At 26.7% G+C, this 15,641-nt stretch overlaps 1 protein-coding gene across 2 annotated transcripts in view; it reads right to left on the bottom strand.

The window, feature by feature from the left end:
- LOC136989380 (neurotrimin-like) overlaps positions 1 to 13,896 on the bottom strand; it is a 42,454-nt gene extending 28,558 nt beyond the window's left edge. For both annotated transcript variants that reach the window (XR_010882910.1, XM_067287501.1), the window contains exon 1: positions 13,630 to 13,896. Coding sequence is in view for 1 of the 2 variants with exons in the window: in XM_067287501.1 (XP_067143602.1) it covers positions 13,630 to 13,738 (109 nt within the window). In the remaining variant the exon portion in view is untranslated. The remainder of the gene's footprint in view (positions 1 to 13,629) is intronic.
- Between the last annotated feature and the right edge of the window lie 1,745 nt (positions 13,897 to 15,641).

The following is a 15,641-nucleotide window of genomic DNA, read 5'->3' as shown; positions in this document are numbered from 1 at the left end:
ATAAATTTAAAAAGGGAATAATTACATATTTTTATTTAAATAATAATTGGTCTTTCATAAAAAATATTTAACATTCATTTTATCGTGATTTAATGTAAAGGTTATTTGCAATTTAATTAATTTAATGTAAATAAAATTTTGAAATGTTATTTTCTGTTAAATAAACTTATTAATTTTATTTATAAAAGAAAGAATTAAATTTAATTGCACAAAATTTAAAAGTAATTAACAGATTTAATGAATTGGTATAACTCTGCACATATATGTGTGTTTGTATGTGTCTTATACACGTGTATATATATATATATAATTTTAATTATTTTTCTAATTGAAATATTAAAAGCAATTTTAAAGTATATACATTTAAAAAGTTGAAATTTATTCATCTTATAAATTAGTAAATAAAGAAAGAGATATGAGAATTATCTGAAAGATTTAACGAAGAGGAGAAACAACGATTGTTAATAGAGACATCAAGACCATCAGGAAAGTTCCATAGAAGCTATTTGAAGCAGGAATTGCTATTTGGCAGACGGTCAGCTCTAGAAGGAAATGTCCAGTCGACAGTAAGTTACGGACATCCGAATCTAGCATGAAAGTGGACTGGAGAAATGTTAGAAAGGCGATAAGATTTCCGCTAGAAAGAACTCCTTACTATCCAGTTGAAGATCTATAGAAATGAAATCTCTATTATGACCATTTGAACTGTTTCGTCCGTTTTTTTGCATCACTTCCAAATATATCTTTCCAAATTTCCTTCTTATCCGAATATTTTTTCCGCTTTACAAATAAAAATCTCATTAACTTATCGAATCAAATTTAAAAATAAACCTCTGTGTAAGCTTATGTAAATCTATTTAAAATTCTTTATCAATCAGCCTGGAAATATAATCGAATGAGTTTATTATTTTAAAAGAATTTCTTTTTATTTTACGCCTGGATATTATTTACAATGAGCCAATATATTTCTATTTTCTATTTATATAATATATAATCACATGCTCTCTAATTAAATATTATATTTAAAATAGGCCTTTTTAATATTTTTTTAAAATTAAATAATAATTTCAAAACAGAATATTTTTAATAAAATAAATAGTCTAATTTTTAAAAATTATTTTAAAATATTTTTGATAAAAATAATCTGCGAAAGTTTATTTAGCAGCAAGAAAAGAGAATCAACATTTTAAATTGTATTTAATTAATTTTTATAAACGTTTTGTTAGAATAACATTAAATATATTTCTGATGATGATATTATAACTCAATAACTCAAGATGGTATCATAACATCATCTTGAGTTGTTTAGTTATGATATCATCAAAATCACTCAAGATGATGATGATGATGATGATGATGATATCAGAATCAAGATGATGTTATGACATCTTCAGTTACTTTAAATCAAAAACAAATGAAAAGATGAGAAATTACAATAAAAATAAAACAGCAACGAGTTGCTCAACTTTCCCGGCAACAATTAAAATTTTGGTGGCGCCATCTCTTATCATATTTTATTAAAAAAACTTTATATATTTTTTAAATATTATAAAATGGCAAATAACTTAATTTTCAAAGTAAGGATGAGCTTTATAAAAAATTGTAAATGCTAATACCGAGTATAATCGATACCAAGTCCGACCCTACTGGAGATACGCACGACTCCATTATCTATCTCCCCACCCTCTTAACCTTTAACCGTCAAAATTTAACAGCATCAATCCCACTCGTAAACAAACCTTCCTGAAAAATTTCAGAAATTTTCGACAAAAATCACAGGAGTTATTAATCTTCAAAGAGGGTGAGCAAAAAATCCTAATCCCCCCATACGCACTAACAACCATACATACAGAAATTACCACCGAATTTTTTTGCATTTCTCCTCCTAAGTTCAAAAATGTAAAAATCTTAGGGGGGGGGTCATTTTTTGATCGATTGCCATATTTTTCCTCTGTTATATATAATAGAGTAAAATCGTCATAATAATTAAATCCTACTGAATTTTCTCCTAAAATTTTAATTCATTTTTTCACAAAATAATTCCTATGAAAATTAGAATGGAAATCTTAATAATTTCTAACACGGTAAAAGCAATTAATACCCTTAATAATTAATTTTTATTAAAATACTTTCTGCACCACATACAAAAGTTTATAACCCAACGAAGTAGCAAAGAAAAGAAGAAGAAGAAGAAGAAGAAAAAGAAACGAATCTATAAACTTAAAAACTTGGAAAGTTCGAAACGTTTAATTCGGGAAATATTTGAATAATATAAAATAAAAATACAAAAGAAAAAAAAATTATAGAAGGAAGAGAAGGTCGAATAAGGTATTAACATACATTCCCATCTATGGTTCAATTATTCGGTGTTTCTTTGATCCTTTGGATCACGTTCAATACCTAAAATCAATCGTACTTTTTACACCAAAGTCGTAAAAAAGTATTTCACTCCACTTGAAACTACGTCGATTCTCAACTGTCGTCTCATAAACTTTCTGGTTATTATTCTAATCGGATGGTAGCAGTCGTAAAAGATTATGGAGTTTCATGCCATCCGACTGTAAATTCTATCGAATTGGCTTCATTCAGGAATTGGTGAATTGTAGATACATTCTTTCTCTCACACTCTTTGTATCACGGCCATTCGGAATTTCTTATATTTAATCAGTCGGCCGAAAACTAATAAAATATATATACGACTATATCTACTTACTCTTCCATTTCTATACCATTTTTTAAAAAAATTAATATTATATATAAAAGTAATACTTTAATATAAAATAGTTTTGTTATTAAAATTTCATTTTGAGTTATTTTTATTCATAAAAAATAAGAAATATAATTATTATAAATAGTTTTATTATGACTTTAGAATTACATTTACTGCTTTATAATGTTAAATTGTTAAAACAAAAGCTAACATATCTATCTAGCTATCTATTATATATAAATATCTATACATATCAGTAGTGTAAGTAGAATCGATATCAAGGGGACCTGATTTATAACGTGCAAATCTACTTTCATCCCTGTACTGTGGATGTAATCACTAGTCACTAACTCTGTGGATGAGGAGTGAAGTCTCACTTCTCAGTTGTTGTATATACATGTGTATAATTCAAATATTCAAATATATTTCCTGTACTTATTTGATTTTTTTAATAAAATTTATTTATTAACAAAGGAAAAGAGGACCAACCTTCCTGGTTGAAAACAAACTTATTATATAATGTTTTGTATATGTTAAAATATACATCATTTTTTAAATATTCTTTTAACTAAATGCACATGAAAGATATACAATATATAAAAAATTAAATATAATAATAATAATGTAATGTATTTTTTTAAAGATGAAGTATATTATAAAGATATATAATAATTTATTATCATATTAATAAATATATAGTGAATCTATGCACATTAATATGTGTATATTCACTGTACATAGTGATGGCGAATTTCATATGGGCATATCAAATGAATTGTTCTAATTTATAAAGCAAACAAACCCAACATTATACATTTATAAAAAATATATTATCTTATTTAATCAGTAATAATGTGTATATAAGCATTTTATAGCTTAAAAACACAAATATATTTAGTAAATTGGGTTTTTTAAATAAAAAATAAAAGAAACTTTTTTTTAATTATGTGCAAAAATTATAATAAAATATTTTAATTAATTAAATTATTAATTCTAAAATAACATGTAGTAATTGCAATTTTATTTCAATAATTATCACAATAAAAAGTTTGTAAATATATATAATGTGTATAGAAACATATTAACACAAGTAAATAAATGCATTGAGAGTTATATAGATGCTGTGAATATAATAATAATAAAAAAAAAGGTAAAATAAAGAATTAAATTAAATTTGTTCAGAAATTTCATGTTTGATGGTTAATATTTGCATAATGGTATTTGATCAAAAGGAGAAAAAAAAAGGGAAGAAGAGGGGGAGAAAAATAGAAAATTTAAATATCCTGAATAAGTTAATGTGATGCAATCAGTAAAATTTAATTTGAAATATTTTTTATTCACTAAATAGTTTTCAAGTTAGACAAAGAAGTGAATAAACGGCAATTGAATAAATAGATAAATTAAAAATGTTAATGAGTTAAAATCTTTCCCATAGAATAACCCATAATTTTTTATTTATGTAATATTAATTAATAATTAATAGTAATGTTTATACAGTTGATTAGTCAGAAATGCTAATTTTCTAACATGAAACATGTAATTTTAAAAAGTTTTATTAATATATTAAAATATTTCAAAATTAATATTGTATTTTCAAATAAAATAAAATTATAATTGAAAAATAATTAATTTTAGATTAAAAAATTTGCATGATAACTTAAAAATGCTTAAAAATTTTAGTTACAATTTAATTAAGGATAGAATTAAATAAGGGCATTAACTGACAACTCTGTCTAATTATGTAGAAAGCCTCTCCGAAGAATAAAAGGAACACGACAGAGAAAGGAAAAAAAAAAAAATGCAACATAAAAATCAATCTTTACAATAATGGACCTTGTTCAAATTAGCTAATGTATAAGGCCATACTTTTCTGATTCATTCAATATCTTTCCAGTAATGTATAAATTCAAAAATTCCTTTATAAAGCGGGTAATCTATCTAATGGTGTTGATTATAAAGTCTTGAGGTATAGGCAGCCATTTTGTGGTTCCTTAATCATTAGAATAGATTGTGTGGGCTCCAGATATAGTTAATCAGCAGAAGGACACTTTGGCTAATAGCCTGAAGTGATGTGAAGCATTTTCTTTACTGGATACTTCTATAACTAAGACGATAATGGCATTTAAAGATTGAAGTTTATTCTTAACATTCATTGTTTGTATGGAGATAATTTTATCTTTGCTTTAACTATTATCATGCCTTTTTATACTTTAATTAACTTTTTGGATAAAGAAAATTCTATCTTTTATAACAGTGGTTCTTTGAAAAATTGGTATTCAATTTTTGTTTATGTGTTTTGATTGTTACTGATGAACTGAATATTCAAAAAAAAAAAGACTTAAACACTAATGCAGAAACATTTTAAAAATAAAAATTTACTTAGAATTTTATTAAATAAGCAGTTAATTTTTTTTGTGTGTGTTTTTTTTAATATAAAAATGAAATTACAAAACATAATTTTGTTTACATTTTATTCATTTTATTAACATTTAAATTAAAAATGTTCACATTAAATATCAAATTACTTTATTAAAGCATTAATAAGATATAAAATAATATGAATAAAGTTTATAAAAGAAAATTTTTAAAGAAGGGAGAGATGAAATTTGTAAAAATTTAAATAATTAAAAAAATAATAATAATAATCCATAAATCATTGTGACAAATTAAGATAAATAAACAAGACTTACAAGATTTAAATTTTTAAGAATTTTTCTAAAATCTGTGGAATGTTAAAAAATGTTTATAAAGAGAAGAGAAAAGGAAGAGAAAAAAATGAAACATCTTTCAAAATGAAACTTTTTCAATAGTGAAAATTTTCAAAAGTGAAAGTAAACATAAAGAGCAATAAAAAAAATTTTAATGTCAGAAAGAATGTTATGACAAAAAAAAGAGAATTTTTTTAATAATATAGGTAGGATTTGTACTGTATTTTATGGAACAAAATATTATCATAAAGCAAAGCAAACTGTAAAAGAAAAAAATAACGTTATAGCCACATCAAAGTAAATAGTTATATATATATATTAATAAAGAAAAATCGAAAAAGAATAAGTGAAATTGAATACCAACCAATGCTTTTCATGCGTATATTATTATTATTATTACATGCAAGGATATTATTCAGAATTTTCTTTTGTTATTATACAAGAATCAGATGAAGGAGTAATTTATTCTTTCATCTGATACCTTTATAAAAATGGCTTTATTTTAATCAAATGAGTTGTGTTTTTTTTTTCTTCTTCTTCTTTTCTTTATTAAATAAATTAGCATTAAAATTTGTAAGTATTCTTATTATTTGTTTAATTCTAAAATTTCATTCTCGTCGAAACTCTTAAAGTTTTAACAAGCAATAAGAAAAGTTGGGAAGGTTTCCTATTCTATGATCATTGTGCCAAATTATTTAAAAAAAAATACTTTTTAGTCCTTGATGAGAAATTCATCATGCTTACATTAACATGGCCGTATTGAATTTCTAGAAAGGTGCAAAAACCATTTCGAAATGATCAAGTGTAGCAGATAAGACGAAAGTTTTAAATTGATAACTTTTTCCAGAAAGAGAATAGTGAAAAAAAGTTATGAGAAAAGGAAGAAAAAAAGAAATTGACAATTGTAAGGGAGGAAAGACAGTTATTTTTTTAGAAAAGAATGGATTGAATATTGGCATGTTTCCAGAAATGGAAAAGTAGCCATTATGTTCAAAAAATAACCCCCAAAAAACAAAATTATTTTATGACTTCATCAAGTATATGTGACGAAGTTCCTTACTTAATAAAATTAACTATTTATTAAGAATGTATATTTACCTTTAATTTAATTATTTCTATAGTAAATTCTTTTAATATAAACCAATTTAAAATAGTCTGTAAACATGATTAATATAAAAATAATATTATTATATTTCGTAGTTGTGTAAATGTAATAAATATATATTTTTTATTATTGTTATTGAGGATAGAAAAGCATAAACATCGCTCATTCCATTCAATATTTATTTTTCCTTCCTTCGATATTGTGTTATTGTCAATACAATATTATCAAAACTAATAAAAATAGGAGAAAATGGAATATACTCTCTATCAAGAAATATCAAAAGATATTATCTAACACAGTTTTTCTTTCTTGGAAAAAGAAATCCCAATCGAAAATGTTACTTTAGTCAATAGTAAGCGAGTCCCTTTCTGTTATCAAATACCCATGCAATCTTTAAACTAGCATTCAACAATCTTTTTAGCGATTGATTACCCTCCAACACCTGTTGTGCCACACAATACCATTCATCGAACATAAAAAAAAACTTAATTTTTCTAAAACTACATTAAAGCTTTCCATTCAATTCTAAATAGGAACCGTAGTTAACCAATTATAGTAGCGCCTTTAATGTTGCTTTACCTCTTGGCTCGTGAGTCAGACAGGAAAGACACATTGACAGGTGCAGGAGCAACTGACCGCCGCTCTTTGGCTGGCCGGATGACAAATCTGAGCAACGTTTGTGGCAGTAATAACAGTGTAGAGTGAGGCAAGTTGTATCACCTTGCACGGCATGTGGCCCAAATGGTGTGCAATACCTCTCGGAGTCTATCAATCATATCGAAGTGTTATAGGACACAATATTGCCCGATAATAAAAATCGTTCTTGTTTCCATTCTTAGCTACATACACAAGATTCTTGTCTTCTATTTCTAATATTTCCTTGGACTTTAATGCTGTTTTGAATATTCTTTGTTGTCTTAACGTTGCGATATTAAAATTTTAAAGAATAAACTTTAGTTTTAATAAGGAAAAACGAGTGAAAACCAAATTAACAACTAATGAATTTCGTTTTCGAGACTTTATTTAATCAACGGCATTGAAAAATAGGAACTAAAAACAAATATTTCATTAAATTAGTGAATCTTAAGATTAGAAAAGTAATAGATTTTATACTTAAATTTAGAGTAAATAGAATCTTACTTTAAATTATTTTATTATTATTATTATGATTATCAAAAGATAAGTCTACTTAAAATTTAATTTAAATTATTGTTATGATTTTATATTTGTCTTCATTTTTCTAAAATGATTCTAAACTGCATTACACAATTATAAATTAACTTATCGTCTACTTGCAAACATTTTAAAATAATAAAAATAACAAAGATTATCTTATAAACAGTTAAACTGCGTAACAAGATTAAAGAAGTAATTAAAATTAAAATATACTAAAATAAAATCTTTCGAATAAATATTATTTTGTAAAGAGTCCCGTCCGATATTAAAACAAATGAAAACGTTCATGAAATGAAAGTAAAATCTTCGTTATTAAATTAGAAATAATAAATATTTATCTAGATAAATACGAGAAAACTTTACTTTTGCATTAAATTTCTACATAATCATTTGGTTTAAGTGTTTATTTATACAAGAACTTGCATCTTAAGCTATCGGAGGAAGTATCGACACGTCTTCTGATACGGACGGTTAGAGCAGATGTTGACAGAGTTGGTCGATTAGTGATTTCAGTAGCATCGAAAGCTACAGCTTAATCCTCCCATTGTCAGCAACTTGCCTTCAGTCGTGCGTACATCCGAAACCTTTTCATTCTCTGACAGCACAGATACTTTCTTTATCAGATTGATGTTCATTCTGCAACTAATCTCTCTTCTCTATCATCACGCTCATCTTAACAAACAATAACTAAAGTACATTAAAATTAGTAAACTGAACGGCCGAATCCATTCCAAGTTTCTAACCTCCTTTCTATTCTGCTTATAAACTTGATTATTCTTTACAAGTAAGAGAGAGAGAGAGAGACTTTATACATCTAAGTAATAAGTAAGTGACTTTTATATATCTTTTTCACATTATTCAATGCATCAATTCGTTCGTCACTCCACTCCATTTATTTTATGCCACGTAAAGCAATAACCCTTTTAACAGTATGGCAGTTTTACAAGATAAATTCCACTTATTTAATGCCCAGTCACACGTCACTTAGAGAAAAATATTTATTTTCACGTATCATCTATAGATTTCTCCGTCTCCATCATCAATTATTATATCATTTTTTATACTTATTTATGTATTATTTCATTCTACTTAATCTTTCTGATCCCAGTACGAAATTACATATTAAATAACTAGATAAAAATTGCTACAAAATTCAATAAAAAAGTATTTAATAAAATAAGAGAGAAAGGTTATACTTAATATATTCATCGATATTACTGAATAAACGTAACATTTATAAATAGTAAGTTAAACTATAATATCAAAATTGATCAATAGTCAGAGAATTTAATAGATTTTTCCCTTTATTCTATTATTAAAAAAAAAGTCATTTAGACACTCCCTCTTTGCTCAGATCGATACTAATATCTTTATGTGAATATTAATTTTCGTCTGCACTCTTTCTATACGATATTCATTTTAATGAAAATATTCTAAGAGTAATTTTTATGCATTAAAAAAAAAAAATTACTAAAAATAATAAACAGTTGTGTTGTTAGCTATATTTAGCATCATCTTTACTTTATTCGAGTAAAAAAAGAAAATTCCTAAACAATTATTTTCCGTTTTACATTTTTAATGTAAAGGACTAAATATCACGTCTCCATTTAAAGAAATCCTTACTTTTAACGTCAAAAATTTAAATATTTATTCGTCGACAGAAATATATCTTAAAAGAAAAATGTAACTCTAAGCGCAATTAAGCATTCAATTTAAAGAAGAATTGATAAATCTAGCAAAATTGCTAAAACAAATAATTTTAACCTACTTTCACTTACAGAATCAATATTTAATAGAAGAAAAGAAGAGTTATTTTTTTAAAAAAAAAAAGAATTAGATGGGATAAACTAGTTCAAGCGGCAATTTTACTGAATATATTGATCTCTTAATTTATCAGGCGTATAGTCCAAGAGTATCTGAGAGTAGAGCGTCAAAGGAAAACTAAGCAGGGTGCTGTTTGTGTGACACCATCTCTGTTCTCCATCCTGGCATGTTATCGATTCTGTGAACTATGGGACCGTCGTGTTTGGTTTCCAAACATGACGGGACAAATTATTCTTTTTTATATCCTGTCTCTTTCCAGCTAATCCTTCAGCCTGAGGATAGCAAGATCCTAAGACCTGTTGCAATATAAAAGTATCAAGGGAGAAGAGAGAAAGAATTTTATTTTATTTTTTTTTTTTTTTAAGATGTATTTTTCTTGATATTTGAGAAAGAACTGTCAATATAAACTTCATCTAAAAGTATATATATATAGAAGTATATATGTATGTATGTATGTGTGTGTATTTTATAAGAAAAATATCTTAGTTGTAGTGATGTGGGAATGACTTTAATTAAGCAACTTTTCATTATTCCCTTAGTAATTGCCTATCTATCGTTTGGATACAAGTTCAAGTTTTAATTAACGATCTCTTAGTATGTTTCTCCTAATTAACTTTGCTTACACATGTAGCAAAACTTGTTAAAACTGAATGATAAATAGTAAATTTATTCTATATTCTTAAATAAACTTTACAATTGAAGTATAGATATTTGTTAATTTATGTCCCTTTAGTACATTAAATGTATAGAATATTGTGTTTGAATATGTATACAGTATATACAAAGAATACTTTAACTTTTGATAAACATTTAATATTATAAACACTCCAGTAATGCTCAAGACTCGATTATATCTGAAAAGGTATATATGAAAATGCTATAATTTTATAAATAAACTCATATAGAATAAAATTAATCTTTATAAAAGTCTGTACAATAGCCTTAAAGCCTTAAAGTAAAGGGAAAAAATGCCTTAAAAATCCTATAATCCTATATCTAAACGACTACGATACATTTCTTATTTAAAGTAACCTCAAATTACATGTAAATTAACTTAATAAAGCTGCTTTATCCTCTGAATAAATGAATAAACAAGTAAATATATATTGTTGTTTATTCATAAATCTAAAACGAATTCTATTTCCAATAATAATTATTTAAAAAAATATATAAATTTTATGCTTTATAAACATTATTAATTTATTCGTATATATCTTTATAATATTTCAAATTAATAGAATATATTTTATTATAATCATATCCTGGAGCAAAAATCTCTAGAGTAATTGAAACTTTTCCAGAAGATGAGATAAATAAAAAGAAATTGTGATTCTATATACTTAAAATATTCCACAAGAGAAAAACTTGGATATTAGATACAAAATGAAAAAAAATATAAAGAAAATAGAGTAAAAGGAAGAAAGATTGATGCAAAAAAAAAAATAGGCAAAAAATTCAAGTTTGAACCTTATTGATATTTTGGGAATATTTTTATTATGAAAAGTGTAAGAGGAAATACCATAAGAAATTTATTTTTCTCTATAAAAATGTTATTAGTTCTATAGAAAAATCTGTTTTAAAAAATATATTGCAATTAGTTAAATCAAAATTTACTAGAAACCAGATAAAAAAGACACGCATATGAACTTGTTTTTAACGTTTTTCTCTTCTTCTACATCATTAATAAAGTGATACAGAGCAGAAAAGCTTAACAAATTAGTAAAATAAAAAAATATTATTATTATTTATTTATTTTTAAATGTTCTTATTTAATTCGTTTAACAAAGCTGTAGGAATTATCTAATGGAGAAACAATTTAAAAGAGGAATTACACGAGATAAACGAGACGAAATAATTACTTTATACAATTATAAGCTTATATTTGTGTATCAAATTTTAAAATTTCAGCCAAAAAGATAATTAAAATTTCAAATTTTTACGATGTTATAAATAATAATAATAATAAAGTATATTTTATAAGTAAATATGATCTTTAAGAATGACTGATTTTGACCATTTTCGAAGAGAAAAATGTATTTTAAAATTTATATATTCCAACGAGAGAACATAGAGATTTGCTTTCATATTATATTCATGCGAAACTGGTTCAAAGCTCGTTTTATATGTAATTTTTAAGATGTAAGAAAAACTATATTTATGTACACTTCAATATTATCCTTACATAGATGTAAGAAAACAAAAATATTGTTGTGTACTTTATTAGCTCTTCCAATAATCGATGGAAGTAATTTTATTTCGTACAAAAATCAGAGATCTTTTTTACATTTTTTTTTCTATAAAAGAAGATGAGAAATTGCATTTCTTTGAATATACAAAGTAGAATTCATTCTTATCCGTGATATTTGTCCAAGATATTGAACAAATATCATGACATGAACAAGAAGAACGTACACAGAAATCTTTTCGATTTTGAAAAATAAATAATGATTTTAAAAAATATATATATATGAATTAAAATTAATAAACGAGAAGATAAATAATGTATAATTGCTTATAGTATTTTTTTTGTAAAGTTTTACTTTACAACAAATCGCATTTACAAACTCCATATCAAAGTATTGGACAATGTCACGAATGCTGAACATTGGAGTGATAAAAGCCTACTGAATTATGATGGATGGACGTTACCAAGCCAAATGTCTTTTTAAACAACTGTACTCCACCTGTTCTTTTGAAGGAAAAATGTAACACCATATTTACTGTTCTTCGACCTTACGTATAGCACATACACACACACACACAAAAAAAAAGAATTTAATGAGAGTTATACACAAGCTCTGGTATACTTTACACAGCAATTCGCCCTAAAAATTTTCGATTAAACTGGAAAATGACGTGATATAATTAATACTGATCGTGCCTTCATCCCAACTGATCTGTATCTCGAAAGGTTAAAGATGTAAGAAACAAAATATTCACGCTAGAAAATCTAATAATCAGCAAAAAGAATTGAAAAATTCATCACTTCTGCTTATCAAATTTTATATAATAATAATAATAATAAAAGGAAACTGTTTCTTAGTCTCTTTATTTTATTTTTTTTTTCTAAAAAACCACTTAATTATATCCTTAATTATCTAGTTTTAAATTTTAAAAATGGCTAAGAGGACGATTCTTTATACGTCTTGTACGAGTAGGTAATGAAGAGGGGGAACAAAGAAGAGTCAATGCTCTGTTTCTTTTTCCACATAGAAAGAAAGGCAGCAAATAATGTAGCAAGGATGCGTTGTCAAGGAGATGGCAGACGGCGCCAAACGATGACATTTCTGTGGACTGAATACACCAGTCGATGAGGCTCAGAAGGTGGTCCGTGATGATTGTTGTCCATTAGTGCATAGAACGAGATACAGATTAAATTGTCTCTTGTAACGCCTCGCATTTGCTACAGAAACATCTCGTACACGTGACTGTAAGATCATTCCTTTTTAATAATTATATAAATATCTAACGTATAAACGTGTAAGAAAAAGGAAGAAAGTGGAATATTTTATAATTATTTTCTTTACATTCGTGCTAGAAACAGAACTGGAAAGATTATAGAATTTAAGAGGATAAATTGCTAATAACTCTTTTTCTCTACTGAATTTATTTATTTATTTTATATATATTTTCTTTTCTTTGAATTTTATTTCTTAAAGGGTACAAATTGTAACAATCTCCTAAAGCAATTTAGCGAATTGCAAAAGTGTATTTTATCTCTGAGTAATACATCTTCGAGTTAGCCAATACTTAAATGTCTTTGCTATAGATTGTGATTGATTCTAGATCAGAAATATTCTCTAAAGTTTGGGTGAGATCCAACTGCCTTTCAAGAAACTTCTTTACGTCTTTACACAAGTTATACGTCTCCTCTTTTGCTATTTATCATGTAAAAAATTTTAAAAAATGTGTTAGATGCTACAAAATATATATATATATATCTCGATATTTTTTTCCATTGTATGTGTGTGTGTGTTTTTTTTGCATTTTTGTCAACTTTTTAAAATGGTCACGCGTGCATATCGATAGTTTTTTGATCTAAAGAATAAAAAATTCTTGAAGGAACGTTGGATTTATATCATAAAAACAATGTTAGAGTTACTTACCATAAGATGCTAAGCAGCTGGAGAGGAAAAAGTCCGCATATATCCAGAGCAGGATCCATTGAAACACAATCGAAAAACACCGTACTCCTGATAAATTAAACACCATCATCTTTATTATTTGCTTAACTTTTAACAATTGTTGTTGTTGTTCCACAATTGGGATAGCATGATGACGTTTTGATGTTAATAGTTACGCCGGCATTACCCTCGTCAAGTGCGAAACACCTCGATACCCGTTGCCTCTGGCAGTGTAATGCTTTCTCTGATGCTGCAATGGAACGGAGTGGAGGCTAATCACGTGGTACGACCATCACGTGACAGTGATGGCGAAGAGGAGAAGCCAAGAGATTCTTTAACACATCGGATCCCACCATCCTATTAAGCACGCGAAAATCGACACGCATTCAGAAACATATTCCCCTATATATATATATATAGGCCTATATATAAACTTTATAAAAGGAAAAAAAAATAATAAGAGATTATATATTAAATTATATAATTTCTCGAGTAAAAAATGCAATTTTCTTCTCGTTTTTATAGAGGATTGATGAGTTATAAATCGCATCTTCAGCACGAACGAGTATCATTCGATGTATTCTTTTCATACATCGTGCACTCTACTTTGTTTATAACAGCGTATATACGGCAAATACTTTTAAACCAACGACTAGTCATAAAATGGCACTAAAAAGGAAAACATTCTTCCACTGACCCGGCTGCCATCCCCCTCAGTAATGTCAAAGAATTACAAAAGGCTGTCCCTTCAGAGACATACAATTTTGATGTAGCCACCTTTACTTTAAAGACACGGGATTAATAGTTTCACTTTCTCCTTTCCACTGGAAAGAATTGCGTATTCTCTTTAAGAGGATTCTGCGACAGAGAAATTCGTGTTCTTAGTAAGTACGTGCTTCCTTTGTAAGAGATTCTTCGATAGTGGTTGAAGATTTATAAGTTATTTCTTTCTTCATGATCGGATGGTTAAACCGATCGAAAAAGTTTTGTATTTGTTATAAGATCTTTACTCTAGATTATACGTAAAGTTTCATAAACATTCTAAAGCTGTTTTCTGTCCTATTTTAAATGTTTGCTGCTTTGAAAACGTTTTAAAAATAACAAACGATTTTTATAAAGTTTTAAAATATTAACATTGATTGAAAATACGTTGGTACCAGCAGAGAAAACAGTGGAAAATATTTAAAAATATGCTTAATTGTGATGGATACTTTTTAGACTTTGGCTTCAATAAGCAATATCGAGCGTTTAAGCAAGGAATTAAACAAAGAATTTAGAGATTCGGAGAGGAAACAAGCGTTTTAGAGATCAAACAGGAGGAACAATGATGATAAAGCATTTACAAGCTGCTGTAATTATGTAAAAGTAGTCAAACTAGGAAAAATGTTTAAAGTTTCAGTTAATGTTTATCATCACGAAAGGAGATTAAGCAACGTAAACCAAAAGAAAATTCACGTCACAATTCAGAGAATTAAATATTTTTATCTTTAAATTCCCATTTAAATTTGTGTTTAAGCGATGATTTATTGAATTATACTTTCTAACATTTCTATTATTTTATATCGTAGCAATTTCTACTTCCTTTCTACATCATGTTAGCATGCAAATGCGTCGCCATACCAATATTAAATGGAATGGTATAATGGCTCCATTCTTGTTTCGAGTATCGCCATTCTCTTCCAGATAGATAATTGAAGATGAGAGCGCTTCAGCTGAGATTGTTCACCTGGTAAATACAATTTAACAGGTGTTAACATTTCCAGTAGACGTTATATATGTTGACGTGAAGCATTTCCGTGCAACAGCAGTTTCATTCATCACACCCATTCTATCAGATTAAACGATGGTCAATTGTCAGCCCACCAGGTATCCAAAAGTACATCAACGTGACGATTTCACCATAGAATCTTGCAATTATTCTTACTGAACAACTAGTTGTGTGTGTTTGTTCTTTCTTTGTTTGATGTTCACGGTCTTAATTGGTTCTATCCAGC

Source organism: Centruroides vittatus, unplaced genomic scaffold (assembly GCF_030686945.1).
Source record: "Centruroides vittatus isolate TY-2023 unplaced genomic scaffold, ASM3068694v2 scaffold_490, whole genome shotgun sequence".
Taxonomy (NCBI): Eukaryota; Metazoa; Arthropoda; class Arachnida; order Scorpiones; family Buthidae; genus Centruroides; species Centruroides vittatus.
This window is presented reverse-complemented; position numbering and strand designations above follow the sequence as displayed.